The sequence below is a fragment of the Muscardinus avellanarius genome, assembly GCF_963383645.1.
Source record: "Muscardinus avellanarius genome assembly, chromosome: 5".
Classification (NCBI taxonomy): domain Eukaryota; kingdom Metazoa; phylum Chordata; class Mammalia; order Rodentia; family Gliridae; genus Muscardinus; species Muscardinus avellanarius.
This window is the reverse complement of record NC_137790.1, coordinates 74746776-74764717: the sequence shown is the minus strand read 5'-3', so window position 1 is coordinate 74764717 and position 17942 is coordinate 74746776. Positions and strand designations below refer to the sequence as shown.

Sequence of the window (17942 nt, the reverse complement as noted above, 5' to 3'; positions counted from 1 at the left end):
GTTAGAGATCACATAGTTAGTTTTAAACCACCCCTTTATGTAAGAGCTGGGAGCCAGGGCTAATAATTGAATATCAACTTCTTTCCATTAAAAAATCAGCCGGGCATGGTGGCGCACACTTGTAATCCCAGCATTCGGGAGGCTGAGACAGGAGGATCGTGGTTCGCAGGCAGCCTCAGCTACTTACTGAGGCCCTTTGCAACTCAGTGAGACCCTGTTTAAAAATAAAGAATAAATAATAGGGGTGGCGGTGTCGCTTGGAGGTAGAATGCCCCTGGGTTCCATCCCCAATACCGCAAAAAAAAAAAAAAAAAAAAAAAAAAAAAAATCAGTGGAGACGTAATGGCAATGTGAATGAAACCACTTCCTCCTTTCAAGAGAAGTAGAGATGTGTTGTGGTAAACTGCCTGGCCAGGACTCAGAATGAGTCTTTGGAAGACAAGTCTCCCCAATCAGGCAAAACGGGATGGGGGAAGGTAAGTGAAAAAGCACAGCGTTTCTTTGCTGTCTGAAACCTGAAAGAACAAGCCTCGCAGGAGAGGCTTATAGGACACAAGAAGGCACAGACTTACTGAATTCCAGGTGCTCGCAGGTCTCTTTGCTGTTGAGAAAGTTGCCATGCTGATCCTTTATCGATGGGGGCTTTGAATGATGCCTGATCCTTCTTTCCCTCTCTGGAAGTTTTTAAGATATTTTCATTTGCAACCATTGTATTAACCACTTAGTCTGTTTCTTCCAGGGATGGTCATGTGCCTGAGTCATGGGATTCTATGTTTTTTAACACTAGGAATCAAACTCAGGGACATTCTCCTTCAGAGTTATACTCTCAATGCTTTTGTTATTTTTTTGTTTTGAAACAGGGTCCCCTAGGTTTCTGAGAGTCTCACTACTTGCTGAGGCTGTCCTTGAACCTCCCATCCTTCTGTCTCAACCTCCTGAGCACTGGGATTACAGGCATGTACCAAGATACCTGGCTAAGTCATGGGATTTTTGTTGTTGTTGACCTCAGGTGCAGAGGGTGGAGAATATCGTGTGACTCTGTTCTTTACTCCTTTTGATTTCCTCTGACCTTTTTATGTTTGGGGCCCTATTAGCTGGCAAGAGAGGCTGGGAAGTATTTTTTACCTGGTCATTTTTTTATTTCACATAAAGTTATATGTTTTTGCTTTTTCCCTTAAGAAAGAAAGGGGGAGATAGGGTAGCAACTATCAGTCTATGCCATAATTATCCTGTTTTTAATTTCCAAAAACTTTGACTATAATCTGATTGTCGGTATTTTTTTGTTGTTTTTTTTTATTTTATCTTTTATTATTATTATTATTTTGGTGGTACTGGGGTTCCTGGAAGCCCTTCTACCTCTGGGCTACACTCCCAGACCCATTTTTATATTTTTATTTGGAAACAGGGTCTCTTAAACCAGCGCAGCTGGCTTCGAACATGTGCGATCCTCCTGTCTCCGCCTCCCGTGTGTGGGGATTACAAGTGTGAACCACCATGCTCGGCTTTTTTTTTTTTTTAAACACCATCCATTCCTGTTTTGTGGGCACAATGGCTTATCCTCTCTCTCTGACATAATTTCTTCCCTTTCTGTTTGTGTCATTGTTCCTGTTTTTTCTAGATTCTTCTGTCTTTGGTTTGGTCTCTCTCTCATAGTGGAGGCTTTACGGAAATGTCTGTTTTTTATTTCTTTTCATATTGAAGGTAAAGGGTCATCAGCCTTCTTGTGTCAATGGCTCCCACGTCTGCCCCAATTAGATCAATTGTGGATGGAAAATATTCGAGAAAAAAAAGTTACCTTCCTGCTGACGTTTACTATGTAGTTAAACCTGTGGTGGTTGTGTCTGTCCTGAACATTTACATTTTTTTGCTATTGTTATTCCCTAAACAATATAATCTGACAACTATTTATATAACATTCACGTTGTATTAGGTGCTATAAGTAATCTAGATATGATTTAACATATAGGAGGATGTGTGTAGGTTATATGCAAACACTACATCACTTTATATAAAGGACTTGAGTGTTTGTGGGTTTTGGTATCTGTGGGATCCTAAACCCAATTGTCCCACCATTACTGAGGTTGGATGATTGTACTAAAGAGCCGTCAGAGACCTGCGTCCAAGGGAGGGCTCAACTGGACACCTCACCTTAGAACAATTGTAAGTTGGCCCCTTCACTGGAGGACACCCCCCGCCCGGCCAAACGTGAATGTCTAGAGGCTTTTCTCCGGGCCTCTTCCGTCCCTCCTGTCCCTCCAGTCTTTTCATCTCATTCCTGGAAGACACACGATGGCTGCTTGCATTCTGGGAGCAGCATGAGATAAAAGTGGGGGTTCCGTTGTTTAGGAAATAGACACTAAGCTCCCTAATACCTGCAGAGCCCAGGCAGAAGGCTCCCCCCGGGCAGGAGAACAGGTTGGGAGTGGAGGGATCCTCCTGTACTTGCCCCCTCGGCGCCCCTGCCCCCTTCTTTCTGGACCTGGCCGACCCTGGGATGTGGCACTCATCCGCTCATGGTCCTTCCTGGCCCAGGCTTTGCCGGCTCTCAGGGAGGGGGCGGGGAGCTCCTGGTCAGAGCCCTCTGCAAGGCAGGAGGCCTCCTCCTCTGCTCTGCCTGGCCCTGTCCACCCTCCTAGCCTGTTCTGTTCCCCCTCTCTCATTCTCTTCATCCATGCGTTATGGTTTAAATGGTGCCATGGGCGTCTTTTCTTATTCAACTAAAGTTTGTTGAATCGAAAAACTGACACTAATAAGCAGCCGGGTGTGGTGGCTCACGCTTGTCATCCCAGCATTCGGGAGGCTGAGACAGGAGGATCTCCATTTGAGGACAGCCTTAGCTACTCAGTGAGGCCCTTTGCAACTCAGTGGGACCCTGTTTCAAAATAAAGAATAAAAAATAGGGCTGGGGCTGTAGCTCAGAGGTAGAATGCCCTTGGGTTCCATCCCCAGTACTGAAAAAAATAATAAGCAGCTTGATGCAGCTTTAACAAACCTTTATTACAAAATCAGTAGGAAATAGGGAAGGAAAAGGCAGCCTCCTGGCGCACATGCCGGAGAGCCCGCAAATGGAACTCTGACTCCTTTTCGGGACCCCCAACCTTTTGTATTGGTATCTTCTTATCAGTGTTATGAAGGCGATGGGCTAGTAACTTATTTCTTAGTCTCTGGACAGCGCACTTACTAAGTTCAGAGGTTAATAATCTACCTGGCCTTTGCCTTTATTGTATTGGGTATATTGGTTGCTCATCAAATATGGGTGCTTTGAAGAAGCACAGAGTTTACCTTTCCTACACCCAGGCCAGGTCACAGAGGAGAGGAGGTAAACATAGGCGCTGATGGCCTCTGTATATTTTTAGGGCCAAAGGCTTCAACTGACTCTAAGGCTTTTACTATAGATTAATCATTAGAACGAAGGCAAAGAGAGAGGAACTCTGCATTGTGGCAGCTGCCCCCCCCCCCCGGCACCTGCGCAGCACCCAGGCTCTGATCACTTTTTACATTTTGGAAATTAATACCAAAGCAATTTTCTAATATCGGCACACACGGGTTTGTGCCTGCTGTATGCCTTTCCCATCTTCTCAGTGGCTTTTCAGGAGAGACATGGTCACTTTACCACGTTTGGCAAGTGCAGAGCTCACCACTCACTCGCCCGCTCCTCAGTGGCCAGGGCTCTTGTTGACCTTTCCCCTCGCCCTCCTCGCCGCTGCCGCCCTCCTCATCTCATTCCTGGGCTCCAAGCTCATCTCCTGCCTTGGGCTCGCCCCAGTCCCACTTCTCCCCTGCCCTGCCCACAGAATGATCCTTCTCTCTGATACTGACCATCCAAGTCCCAGGCGCTTGGGAGGCAGAGACAGGAGGATCGCGCAGGTTCGAAGCCAGCTGGGATGTACCTTAGAGGTAGAACTTCCCTGGGTTCAATCTCCAGTACCAAAAATGAACACAAACAACAAAAAACCCTTGGGACTTAGATCTAATATCTAATATACACATGAATTCCTTATTTATTACAGATGCGCAAGAGAGATATTTCTGACTATTGTAGACATCATCAAAGACAAAAAGGATCTGATTAAATAGAAATGAAAAACATGTGCACAACACAGTTTCACAGAAGGAAACAATTATTTTGACAAACACAACTGATAAAAGCATACCTCCTAAAGCATATTCTTTAAAAAACAGGAAGCCAAAATCCAGATTCTTCTAAGAGTTCAGGAGAGATGGATAGTTTAGTTTATATTTGAAACAATCAGTGCCCAGACTCATTTGTGTTTTTTTTTTTCTTTTTCTTCTTTTTTTTGCGGGTCTGGGGATGGAACCCAGGGGCATTCGACCTCTGAGCTACACCCCAGCCCAATTTTTTATTCTTTATTTTTTATTATTATTATTTTTTTGTGGGTCTGGGGATGGAACCCAAGGGCTCTGAGCTACAGCCCCTGCCCTATTTTTTGTTCTTTATTTTAAAACCGGGTCTCACTGAGCTGCAGAGGGCCTCACTAAGTAGCTGAGGCTGTCCGCGAACCGCGATCCTCCGGTCTCAGCCTCCCGAATGCTGGGGTTACAAGCGTGCTCCACCACACCGGGCAATTCATGTTCTTTTAACAAATCATTTTTTATTGTCAAGTGTTAGATATTGTTGTAGCTAAAAATAGCTGTCATTTATGGTATATGTCCCATTTGAGTGGCATTAAGGTAAGCCCTTATTATGGATTATCTCAACCCTAAATCCAGAGTTAGGCACTGTTACTAGCTTTTGACAGACAATAAAACTGAGGCTTAGAGAAGTTGGGTGCTTGCTCAGGACATAAAACAATCAGAATCTGAACTCAGGTCTGTCTGGCTGTAGAACCTGTGGTCTTGGCCACTCCACAGTGTATATTACTTGCTGTGAGTAAACTAGGCCCTGGTATTGATGAAATGAACACAACTCACCCCGTAAGATACTGTTGTGTCTCAGCCTGTAATCCCAGTACCTGGGAAGCGAAGGTGGAAGAATTGCAAGCTTGAGGTCAGCTTTAACAATTCTGTGGGACTTCGTTTCAAAATAAAACAAAAGGGGCTGGAGATGTGGCTTGGAGGTAGAATGCCCTTGGGTTCAGTACCCAGTACCCCGCCTCCCCCTAAAAAAAGAACTTCCAAAAAAAAAAAAAAAAAAAGGTGTGTGAGATGGTGGGTAATGACAAGCCTCAAGTGTGACTATGGAGTCGATAGTTTAGGTGAATGAAAGAAAAGATAGTGGTCAGGTAACACACACACACACACACACACACACACACACACACACACTGCTGGAATATTAGTCAGCTTTATGTCACTGTCACCAAAATACTTGATAAGAACACCTTAAAGGAGAAAAGGTTTATTTGGCTCATGGCTTCAAAGGTTCAGTCCATCGCTGGCTGGCTCCAAGGCAAAAGCATCTTGTCCACACAGGAAGCATCATGGTATGGCACAGGAAGGCTCCTCAGCTCATGCCAGCAAGAAAGCAGAGAGAGAGAGAGAGCGAGAGAGAGGGAGAGAGAGAGAGAGGGAGAGAGAGGGAGAGAGAGAGGGAGAGAGAGAGGGAGGGAGGGAGGATGAAGGGAGGGAGAAAGAAAAAGAAGAGTAGGTGAGATGGGGAGGCCTTGAGGGAGGAAGGGACCAGGGGTAGATATCATCCTCAAGGCCACATTGATCTGCCTTCTATAATCATGTCCCACCACCTACGCCCAATAAATTCATTCAAATTATTAACCCATCAAGTGGATTTACTCACTGATAAGGTCAGAGCCCTTGCCGTTTAATTCTTTTACTTCTGAACGTGGCCAACGCATGAGCTTTTTTGGGGGGGGGGCATTCCAGATCCAAACGATAACAGTTGGAGTATTTCAAGGAAGCACCGAGTGGATTATTTATGTAGAAGTCACCAAGAATGATAATGGGGTGGTGAAAGAAAGATGCTGAGTCAGAGGCTGAAATCTTTACCATGAGAAGGGGGAGTGATGAGGAAGTTGGTAAAAGACAGTAATAATGATGGGCAGGGTATGATACAGCCTGAAGGCTTGTGCTTCAGAGGGCTGGCCAGAAAGTCACAGTGATCAGAGAGGATGAAGACATGGTGAGTGTATGTGTGCCTGGACTACATAGTGAGTGCGGGCCAACTCCTGGGCTCAAGACTAATGTGGACCATGTTCCATGAAGCCTGTAATCCAATGGACATAGAAACACATAAATACACAGATAACTATAGACAATGCCAAGTTCTATGAGGAAAGGAAATAGGAAATACCAATAGTATGAGGGAATAAATTGAGATTTTTGCGGTGGGGACCAGTTTCTGGGAGGAAGTGATGTTGAGCTGAGATCTGAAGGAAGAGCAGGCGTTAGACAAGCAGAGGGGTGGGGGATCCATGAGAGCAGATCCAGCTGAACTCCAGCAGCAGCCCATCAGAAGCAGCCGAGTGGGGAGGAAGACCGGTGCGAGAGACGGCATCAGGGCAAGTAGCAAAGAGGGAAATGGTGGCCAGAAGAGATGGCAATTCAAGGAGTTTGGCTGAAGTAGGGATTTGATACTGGATAATAGAGTTAGGGAGCTATCAACCATATTTCCTGAGCAGCACACTCTGAAAGTTTAGTGCTGAAGTGAAGTATAAACACACAGCAAAGTTAACCCCACATATCATTTGTTTGAACCACCATCATCGTGTTCACTGTGGTTAGATAGTATGGCTAACAATCTATATATGTCTTCATGGTTAAGTTGGTCATTTCTGGAATCAGGACCAAACTGGAAAGGCAGAAATGAAACATGATCTGGTTCTGAGCAGCTCCGCTGTGCCTGACATCCAGGGGAATGAGGTGGAAACACATGTATTTATGGCCAGATCCTTTCCCCTCTGCCTCCTCAACTGACGGAGGAAGGAACCGGAGGGGCAGTTCTCTCTACCCCGTTCTCTTTCATCAGCCTCTGGTCTGTACCTGAGGCTGGTTTGATCTGAGTTAACATTCAGAGTTAGATAGTAGCAAAAACTACCCTGTAGTAGACAAAAGCCAACCTGGCCCATCAGTCTCAGTGGCCATACCTGGGACCAAGAACATCAGACGTCCATTTGCCCCACTCTACTCCCTTTCGTTGAAAAAGAGAGGAAGCCAGGCCTGGGGGCGTACACCTTGGCTGGTGGAAGGTCATAGCCCTTCTTTCTTTCCTCTCCAGAGCAAGTGCTTGGAGTTGTCTTTAGGCTGAGTCACAAGATTGGAAAAGAGGAGCTCATAGGTCTTTGCTTAATAGGAAAGGGTTTAGTAGCAAATTGGTAACCAAGGATTGGGCTAATTAATTTTTCAGATGTCTTCCTGAAGTCTAGACTCCAGGAACAAGAGAACCAGAGAAGCCCAAGTTCTTTCTATACCCGCATGTGCAACCCCTGGGTCTCCCTCTTTGGGGTGAGTAACTTAATCTTGATCTCAGCTGTCCTTGAGAAATAATTCAGGTGAAGGATATGTGATTTGGGGAGGGAGAGGGCTTAAGTAGGAGCACTGTGATTTAATTGCCTTCTGTATTAGAATTTAGATAAGATTCCATTTGGCAAGATACACATTTAATGAACCACTTATTTAAATCAATTATTTACTTATTTTTAAACTTTATTTATTTGTTTGTTTGTTTTTGTGGTACTGGGGATGGAACCCTTCTACCTCCGGGCTACACTCCCAGACCTATTTTATATTTTATTTGGAAACAGGGTCTCTCTTAAGCCAGCGAGGCTGGCTTCAAACCTGTGCAATCCTCCTGTCTCCACCTCCCAAGGGCAGGGATTATAAGCATGCGCCACCACACAGGGCAATTATTTACTTTTTAAATAATTACATGTGATAACCTCTGGGTTACATGGGTTTCATGCGAATTTGCTGCTTATAGGGAGGAGTAGGACACAGAACTAGCAAGTGTATGTGCTTCTTGATAGTTTTGATAAAGGGCTACTTTCAGATGGTGTCTTCCCAGATATCTGCTTAAGAGATTTTTTTTTTTAATTAAGAGTGAACTTCAATCATAAACATTTTTACAGCCATCTGTTGATGAGAAACACTGGTGTTTCCTAAGGCCCTATCCTGAGGCTTGCTCACCATGTGGAAAACCGTCAGGTGACTTGCCCTTCCGACTCTGTTCCCACAGGCGGTGGGGTCCCTCCTCATCGTGTTTGTGATCCAGTGGGTCTACACGTTGGTGAGCATGGGCGTTGCTGCTCTCGTGTATCTCTACATTGGCCGGGCCAGTCCAGGGCTTCATCTTGGTAAGTGGCTGAGCCATTTTGCCTCCACTTCCCTTTTTCTCTTGAGCATTTACAGAAAAAAAAAATGTTTTGAACAATACTGACTCAGATGTAAAGCCAATTTTCAAATAGTTTATAGTCTAGGAAGAGAAATATAGCATGTGCGTAAATGACAACAAATGAAAAATAGTGAAATTTACTGTGAGCCAGGCGTGGTGGTGCACACCTGTAATCTCAGTACTTGGGAGATTGAGACAGGAGGATTGCAGGTTTGAGGCCAGCCTCAGCAATGCACCGAGACCTTCAGAAACTTAGCAACATCCTGTTTCAAAATAAAATAGGATGGGGGTATAGCTCAGAAGTCGAAGGTCTCTAGCCAGGCGTGGTGGCGCACACTTGAGGATTGCGCAGGTTCGAAGCCAGCCTCAACTACTTAGTGAGGCTCTCAGCAACTTAGTGAGACCCTGTTTCCAAATAAAGTATAAAATAGGTCTGGGAGTTTAGACCGGAGGTAGAAAGCCTCTGGGTTACAGTAACACACACACACACACACACACACACACACACACACGATTAAGCCCTGTTTAAATGATCAGTCATTGATATCAGAACTTTTGGGGCCAGTATCAACAACAACCTCACTTCAACTCTAACATTTTACACATTGAGCTATTTGATTCACTTAATGCTGTTGAAAACTTCCTAAGTGCTGTATCTTGGGAGGGTCATAAGGATGAAACAGACATGTCCCCACTCTCAAAGAGCATGTGTTGTAATGGGAAGATTTTAAAGCAGGTATTCAATGCACATTGGTGGAAATCTGAAAATAAATATTACCCCCAAATTGAATTCCTACAATGAAAGTTATAGCAAGTCCCTGCTCTTATATTTTTAGCACTTTATCCAACTTCTTTCTTGAGGTTTTGGATTTTAGAAATCATTTTTTGAGTCAAGTATGGTGGTTTATGCTAGTAATCCCAGTATTGGGGAGGCTCTTCAGACTGGAAGATCTCAGGTTCAAAGCCGGCCTCGGCAACTTAGGCTCGCAGCAATCTAGTAATATGCTGTTACCAATTTTTTAAAAAATGCAGACTGAGGGTGTAGCTTAGAGGTAGAGTGCCTCTGGGTTTAATTCCCAGGACCAAAAAAAGGAAAAAAATATTTTTAGAAACTGCACATGGCACAAAGTCCTTCCCAGGCTGCTGTCCAGGTGTATTACAATGAATGTTGATTGTTTAGACTGAAGAAGGAAAATATATTCATGCTTATTCTGTGTGTGTATTACCTGAGGTATACACTGATCCTCCAAACACTGGATTCTGGATGCCTATGTAGAGCCTTCATAAATATTTATGTCTGTGTCCTCCCTGCAGGATCAGCCTCCAACTTCAGCCTTTTCCGATGGATGCGGTCTCTCCTGGTCCCCTCCTACAGGTCTGTGCCAATTTGGGGGCTGGTGCCAGGAGAGGTGAATGTCCTTGAGTCCTGGGAGGTGCTAAGGGGGTTCTACTCCTGATGGGGGGCTTGGGCCTGGGCTATAGTGTGAGAACCTGACAGCTGAGACCTCCAGGGCCCCCCTTCACTCCTCAATGACCTCCACCCGCAGCCCCCGCCTCTGCTCACCTGACGCTCCCAGGAGCCGCCCTCGCCCCTTCCCAGTTGTCATGAACAGAGGTGTCCGCTAGAGTCGGATTGTGGGGTCGAGAGAGCTGCTCTCAGGCAGCTCACAGTCTAAAACACAGTAGCATCAATTCCTAATCATACTCAAGATTAAGCCCAAAGGGGGCTGGCATCTCTGTGTTGGTGACAGGCAGAGGCCAAGTTTGGAGATAACATAGAGATCCTGGAAGATTGCTGCCAGTCCTCCACGTTTGGATCCACAGGAAAGGGAATAAACATTGCCGAGAAACATGAGGAGGCCTCAGAGAGAGCTTATGCTTCATGCGGCCCTAATCAGAGCTGGGGATGGCATTCAGTGGCAGAGCCCTTATCCAGCCTGCGGAAGACCTGGTTCAATTCCTAGTACCCCCCCCCCAAAAAAAGTATTGTCATGTGACCCTGACCTTTTTTCTTGTCCTGTACTCTTGTCAATGCTTCCTCAACTTTTAAGACTCTCTTCATTCCATCCCCTTGTAAAAATCAGTGCGGAGCCAGGCAGGGTAGCCCATGCCTGCAATCCCAGAATTTGGGAGGCTGAGATAGGAGAATCACAGGTTCCAGGCTGTCCTTAGCAACCGAGTAAGACCCTTGGCAACTTGGTGAGACATTGTTTAAAAATAAATAAATAAAAAGGATTGAGGGTCCTTCTATCTGCAGGTAGAATGACCTGGGTTCAGTCTCCAGTAATGTGTGGGGTGTGTGTGTGTGTGTGTGTGTGTGTGTGTGTGTGTGTGTGTGTGCGCGCGCGCATGTGTGTGCACACACACGCACACACACACACAATATGAGGAGCCAAAACTACAGACTGGACACATCTAGGGAGAACCCAATCAAGTGTTCATTTGCTTTCATTTTGATGGTTTGTTTTTGAAACTCTTGATGTCTGGTTTATACTGGCCAATATTTCTGCCTTCCATGCCCAGGCATTGCTAATGGAACCCTCTCTCATTGATCCTAGGTGTAAGTTTAGAATCCTTTCCCCGCTGTTTTCTTACTTTAGTAAATCACATATAACATAAACTTTACCATTTGAGCCATTTCAAGGGTACCGATCAGTGGTGTCACAATCACAGTGTGACACAGCCATCGTCACCACCATCTCCAGAACTTTTTCTTCTTCCAAAACTCAAACTCAAACCCATTACACAATAACTCCTCAATCCTGAGGATCCTTTTTAGGACAGCTCTTCACAGCACTGCTGATCTGTTCATGTTGACAGCTTAGGATGGTGAAGAGAGAGTGCTGTAGAAACCAAGAGAAGGAGTCCGGGACCTGGGGGCCCGGGAGGTGGAAGGTGGGTGAGTGAGGAGAAGGCCTACCTCTGTGTGGGCCGCTGGGCTCCCTGTCCAGGGCGGGGCTGCAGGAAGGGTGGGGCAGCCTCTGCTGCTGCACAATGATACGAATCTCTTTTCTCTTCAACCTAGACCCGAGGGGAAGTCAAGTCTAAGCAGAAAAGGATTCTGCATAGAATTTGTAGGCCACAAATTTTTCAGTTGCAAATGGTGCATGGGTCATAATATTTGATGTGGTCTGCTTTGCAAGAATATATTTAGTCATTTCCTGTTTTAAAGCCTAAATGTGGCGGTAGGAGGTCCCCGTTCCTTAGGTTGCACCCTGAGCTCCTGGGATTTCACCTGGGTGGTCACAGCAGTGTTATGTTGAAAGAACAGTGTATGAGGAAGAGATTACTCCTGGGAAAGGGCAGTCCTTTGGTTGGAAGAGGGTCAGTTCACAATCCATGGCACAGTGTCTGGCTCCGGGGCTAGTCAAGTGGGCGGGAGCTCTGCCAAAGAGGGGTCAACTTGCCAGCCTGGCTCTGAGGTGAGCAGCTGAGCCATGTTTTGTGAGGCCTATAAAGGAGGAGGGGAAGAGATGGCAACTCACTCAAAAATAGAACTTGGTGGCTGTGTTCTGTTTCGTAGTTGTGACTTTCCCCACCCCCAGCTATACCCTAAATGTCCTTCAAAACCAAGGAAGAAGAAGAATGTAGCAGAGCGTGTTTGGGCAGAGGGCTTTGGCTCTGCCTGTCCTCTGTGACACCTAAGACTCCCATTTACGACTGGAGGTCGACCCTTACTTCAGGAAGGCTTTCTTTCCTGAACCCCAGTAGCTGTCCCGATGAGGATACTGGCACCATCCTAGACTGGACAGCGATGGACTGCGGAGCATTTCCCCGAACTCAGAAGAATTCCATGGTCTCCCCTATTTAAAACTGCGTTGGCAAAGCCACGCGTGTGGGCTGACTGGTTGGCCTTCTTGTCACTTCTCACCTTACTCTTTCAAGATTCAACCTTCATAGACATTAATCCCGTTTCCAGAGACTCTCAACTTGTTTATCTATTTATTTCTCTACACTTACTGGTGCATCATAGTTCCATATTCTGATGCGGTTCAGTCTGTGTAATTGAGATACACTTTTGCACATGGCCACAGTGCTGGGGTCCTGGGCACCAGCCTCTTGGAGCTGGACATTTTGCAGAGTCCACTGGAGTTTTGCCTAAGTCACACAGTTTTCTGACATTCCATTTTCTACCTTTTTACAACAACCTTCAAATATATTCCCGATTTCAACAACTGAACCTTCCTGCTAGTGAGATAGCTGATTCTTTTAGAGTAAAATTGTATGAAAAAAATCTATGGACAAGAACCAGGGAGGTGAGAAGATTGTGCACAAGGAGGAGGCTTCCTGAGGCCACCAAGTGACCAGGACAGGGCGTGGCCTCTGGCCTCTCCTCATGGGTCCCTGACCTTCTTGACCAGTTTATTCCAGCTGTAACTCATGCAGAGCGTGTGGGGCAGGGGAATCTCTACCTGGACCTGCTCCTTGTTTTGAGGCCACTCTGGTGTCAAAGCCTCTGCCCTGACCGCTTAGTTGCTTACTAGTAAGCCTTAGCTCTCCTAAGGAAAGCATTCCTCACTCGACTTCCTTTCTAGTGAATCCAAGAGGAGCTTTCTCTTTCCACCCTTCTCAATTTTCCAGCTTCCCCATCTGTTATTTCATGAGAGAGAAAGAGAGAGAGAGAGAGAGAGAGAGAGAGAGAGAGAGAGAGAGAGAGTGTTACAAAGCCCAACATGACACCATTTATAAAGCAGGAATTCTTTGTGGATTATCTCCTAAATTGGATAGAGTTTAATACTTTCTGTTTAAGAAGGGTAAATGTCACTCTCTCTCCTTAATTTATACTCTGTATTTCTCATACTTTGATTTCACAAACTGTTATACATATAGCTCCACAATTATGTTTTTAATTTTTTTTTATTTTATTCATTTGTGGTGCTGGGGATATTGAACCCAGGGGTACTTTATCTCTGAGGTACACTGCCAGCCCTCTTTTACTTTTTATTTGGAAACAGGTTCTTTCTAAGTTGCTGAGGGGTTCACTAATTTGCTGAGGCTGGCATGAAACCTGAGATTCTCCTTTCTCAGCCTCCCATGTACTGGGATGACAGGCATGTACCACCACACCTGGCTCACAGTTATATTTTAAAGCATTTATTTATTTATTATTATTTATTTATGTTTGTGGTCCTAGAGATGGAACACAGAGGCATTCTACCTCTGAGCTACATCCCGGTCCTATTTTTCAGTCTTTTTTTTTTTTTTTTTTTTTTGAAACAGGATCTCACTGAGTTGCAAGGGGCCTCATTAAGTAGCTGAGGTTGTCCATGAACCTTGATCCTCTGGTCTCTGCCTCCCAAATGCTGGGATTATAAGCGTGAGCCACCACGCCTGACTTCAGGCATTTAAATACATGCTAAACACTAGCACACACTGTTTTTGCCCAGAATTCCTCTCTCCAGGCTGGATTTGTCTCTGCTGCTCGTCTCCACTCGCTCCTTCTCCTCACTGTGCCCCGTCTCTCTCCCTGAAGGCGCTCACGGGCCCCCCGGGAGCAGATCGTTTGGGCATCACCAGCCCTGGCTCGGGTTGACATGGCAATGACTCAGCTCACCCAGGAGAACGCAGACTTCGCCACTCGGGATCGCTACCACCACTCCTCCCTCGTGAGCCGGGAGCAGCTGATGCCTCTGCACCAGGAGCCGCGTGGAAACCTTTTGTTCCAGAGCTGCCCTGGGCCCAGCGGAGCTTCTCATCTGTAGAAAACGCCAAGGCCCGTCCTCCCACAGCGGCTTTGGACCGCATTCTGTTCTGGAGCACCGCATCTCACCCGGGAACGGCGAGGATGGCGGTGGGCTGTGCATCTTGGCACCCAGCCTGAAGAGCTCCCCCGGGACCCATCAAGTGACACCAGGATGATCGGGTGTGGGGAAACAGAACACAATGGCTTATTCTCAGGGTCACAATAAATGGTATTTATATTGTATTGTTTACTTTGGGGATGTGTCATACACTTACATGGCTCCAAGTCCCAATGTCTAATCATGCATGGAGTGAGAAGTCTCCTCCTATCATCCTGTCCCATCTGTTCTGTTCCCACCTGGTGCACAGGTGGCCTTGGTTCTCATACATACTTCCAGCGTTGTTAACAAAGAGGAATGTGATTCTTTTTTCTTTTCTTTTTTTTTTTTGGGGGGGGGGTCTCAGGATGGAATCCAGGGACATTTGACCTCCAAGCTAAATCCCCTGCCCTATTTTTTATTCTTTATTTTGAAACCAGGTTTCACTGAGTTGCGGAGGGCCTCACTAAGTAGCTGAGGCTGTCCTCAAACCACAATCCACCTGTCTCAGCCTCCCAAATGCTGGGATTACAAGCGTGCGCCACCACGCCCAGCTGGAAATGTGATTCTATCCCTCCCTTTTTATCCACAAAGGTATCGTATCATATGCATGTTCTGCACCTTACATCTTCCCTTAACGATCTACCTTGGAGACATTTCTGTATCAATACTTACCTGGTTTCATTATTGTTTTTCATCATACAGATGAGCCATAATTTATTTCTTCAGTTCCACAGGGAGGGACATTTTAATTCTTCCTGATCTTTTGCTGTTATAATCTACAGTAGATAATTTGGTACGTGTGTTCAATCATAAAGTGTATCTGTAAGATAAATCTTCAAAAGGAGAATCACAAGATCAAAGGGCTTTTATAACCTGTTATTGTTTGGTGAAGGTCTTTTTAATTAAAAAATGTAATTACTATGAATTGCCTAGTGGTAGCTCCTGTTCTCAAAAGTCTTTGCAGGCCCCGACTCCCTGTCCACCGTTGCAGCTGTTTTTGTGGTAGGAATGGACAGGACTCTTTGGGCTCCCCCACAGGGTCAGCACCTGGCCCAGGGTCACTGGCTCTGCCACTAAGCGATGGAGGAGGCAAGTGCTGCCAGGTCACCTCTGACTCTTCTATAGCAGAGCTTCTCAAAAACTCAGTGTGCTGAGCAGCACCTGGGACACTTGTTCAGAGCACAGATGTCTACGCCTCATCCCGAGGCCTCTTAATGTCTAGGGGGAAGTCGTGGGCTTGGCATCTTTAACAAGTGCCACAGGTTATGCAATGCAGACAGTCTTTGGGAACACATTTTTTTTTTCCCAGTACTGGAGATGGAACCCAGGGGCCTTCTACCTCCAAGCTACACCCTCAGCCCTGTTTTTTATTCTGTATTTTGAAACAGGGTTTCACTGAGTTACAAAGGGCCTGTAGCTGAGGCTGGCCGCCAACCGCGATCCTCCTGTCTCAGACTCCCTAATGCTGGGATTACAAGCATGGGCCACCACGCTCGGCTTCTGGGACCACATTTTGAAAAACACTGATATATTGGATAGAAGGGCTTAGAGTAGACGAGGGCTGGGGAGGTCACGGTGAGGAGCCAGCTGGATCTGAACCTTCTCTCCCAAAGGCATACTCTCATTAATGACTACAATTCACAAAACATAGCTTTGGTAAAATATCAGATTTCTGAACATTATCAGAAACCATTGAAAGAAAGCAAACTCCAATTAGGCAGATTAGGTGGCCTAAAAAATAACAAAAATTTATTCTGTCACAGCTCTCCAGGGTGAGGTCTGATTTCATTCTCATTGTGCTGAATCAAGTGTGTGCAGAACCGAGCTCCCTCCAGGGCTGGGGGATTTGCCCCTTTGCTCTTCCGGCTTCTGCTGGTTGCTGCCAGCATTCCTGGGTTTGAGGCCACATCACGCCAACCTCACTGCCAACATCCTCAAATCTCTCTCGGATCCACCATCGCATTTCCTTCTCTGCATGTGACAGCATGAGGACCACCCACTCTGAACCCCATCTCAAGAGCTTTACTCACGCCTGCCAAGGCTTTGCCAAATGAGAAAACATTCACGAGAGTCCAGAGAACAGGACATCGGGCGTCTTTGGGACTATTTTCAGCCGACCATAGAAGCCTTTACTAAATCTTCTCTTTGCTTTTTTGAATTCTTCACAACAAGCTAAAACAGCCGTGCCTCTGGAAAAGATAGCACTGAGTCTGAACACCAGGAGAGTTGGAAAAAGACGATACCAAGGTTGAAAACCATACGCAGCAGAAGATTCAAATACCCAGGAAGAGCCCCTTCCCACATGATTAATTTCGTGGAAAAGAAAAAGAGAAGAATGGGCCTGATAAAAGATTCAAGCCTGATACTTGGTGTTGGCAATATCAAAGTGAGCAGCTCACAGTCTGGTGTGTGGGGCAGATCTAAACAGGCAGAGCCTCTAATGCGATCCAGGCAGCTTTAACTTAACCCAAACTAGATTGTGTAAATAGTAATGTTTATCAGGTCTTGACCTGGGGCCCCGGGAGCAGGTATTTACAAGGTACCACTTTGTTGGAGAAGGGCCTCCGGGGAAGCAGGTGACAGAAAAGAAATGAAGGGCAGAGAAGGAGGGTCAACAACCACGTGTACAGTGGATGCTTCCTCTCCAAGAACCCTTGCGAAAAGCTGTAGGAATACCTGTCTCAAGGCCCTCTTCAGAGGTAGCAAGGGATCAGAATCTATTTACTTGTCCTGTTTTCCATAATCAAAGGTCATCCCTGAGTGGGCGCCAGCCTCCCCTGCACTTGTGATAGGCACGTGTGTGAGCACCTAGCAGTTCTGGGGTAAGTAGAGACTGGCTGGAACCCACTCAGAAGGTCTTGTCACAGTGGCCTCAGCCCTGAGACAGGTGGGCAGACAGGTCCAGCGGGGGCACATCAAGAAGCGCCATACATAACCTGTGTGCTGCTCAAGGTCAGTAGTAAGTGCAGGTCATCAGAAAGGCAGGGGTTTTTATCTAAAGGATGTCTAAAACATCGTGGACAGCCTTAGCTACTTAGTGAGGCCCTTTGCAACTCAGTGAAACCTTGTTTCAAAATAAAGAATAAAAAATTGGGCTGGGGGTGTAGTTGGGAGGTAGAATGCCCCTGGGTTCCACCCCCAGTACTACAAAAAAAAAAAAAAATGTCAGCAGAGTCTACATGGCAGTGAGACAGACCATCAACACTTCCTAAGATCAGCAGAGGGCAGACTCCTGGCCTAAAAGTTCACCAAGGGGTCTAAAGTTGTAGATTTGAATGAGTGAAAATTGTATCAGAGCATTTGAGACCATAAACATCTCCCTTCTGGCCAAGCTGTCTATTGATTGCAGTGATCCATCCATGCACCTACCACCCACCAATCCACCCAGCCATTCACCCATGCATCTGCCCATCCACCAGTTCATCCGTACATGGTTGGAGCAACTGTATCCCTAACTTCATATATTGGTGTCTAAAATCACCTCACCTGAGTCGGTTTCATCTCACCAATCTCAGAGCTTTATTATGTTAAAATATGGCCACCAGCCATTCAGGTATGAATGAACTCTCCAGCTGGCACCCTCAGACCCTTCTGGTGAGTACGGCCCAATCCCAGAGCATTCTTGAACTCAAAGCCAAGACCAAGACAGGGGTTATTTTCTCAAATGTCTCTGGGAATTGTACTAAAAAGTCCTCCAGCATATACAACTAAGTACATCCTGCACAGACCATTAGAAGTCAGTGTGCAGCCTGAGCTTTAGGATTCCAACATCCTTCCTTCCCTCCAGGTTTCTGACTGAGGAAGTTGCTGAAGGATGGGAAAGAAGGTGGCAGTGTATGTATTAATGTTGGAAA

The 17942-nt window shown here is 46.0% G+C and overlaps 1 protein-coding gene across 1 annotated transcript in view; it reads left to right on the top strand.

Annotated features, from left to right (window-relative positions):
- Window positions 1–14164, top strand: part of SLC12A8 (solute carrier family 12 member 8) — a gene marked incomplete at both ends in the record, with an annotated part of 174153 nt that extends 159989 nt beyond the window's left edge. Inside the window, 5 exons of the mRNA XM_080696536.1 lie at window positions 7322–7419; window positions 8150–8267; window positions 9620–9680; window positions 13779–13964; window positions 14008–14164. Of these exons, the coding sequence (XP_080552662.1) occupies window positions 7322–7419; window positions 8150–8267; window positions 9620–9680; window positions 13779–13964; window positions 14008–14164 (620 nt within the window). The remainder of the gene's footprint in view (window positions 1–7321; window positions 7420–8149; window positions 8268–9619; window positions 9681–13778; window positions 13965–14007) is intronic.
- Window positions 14165–17942: the final 3778 nt, after the last annotated feature.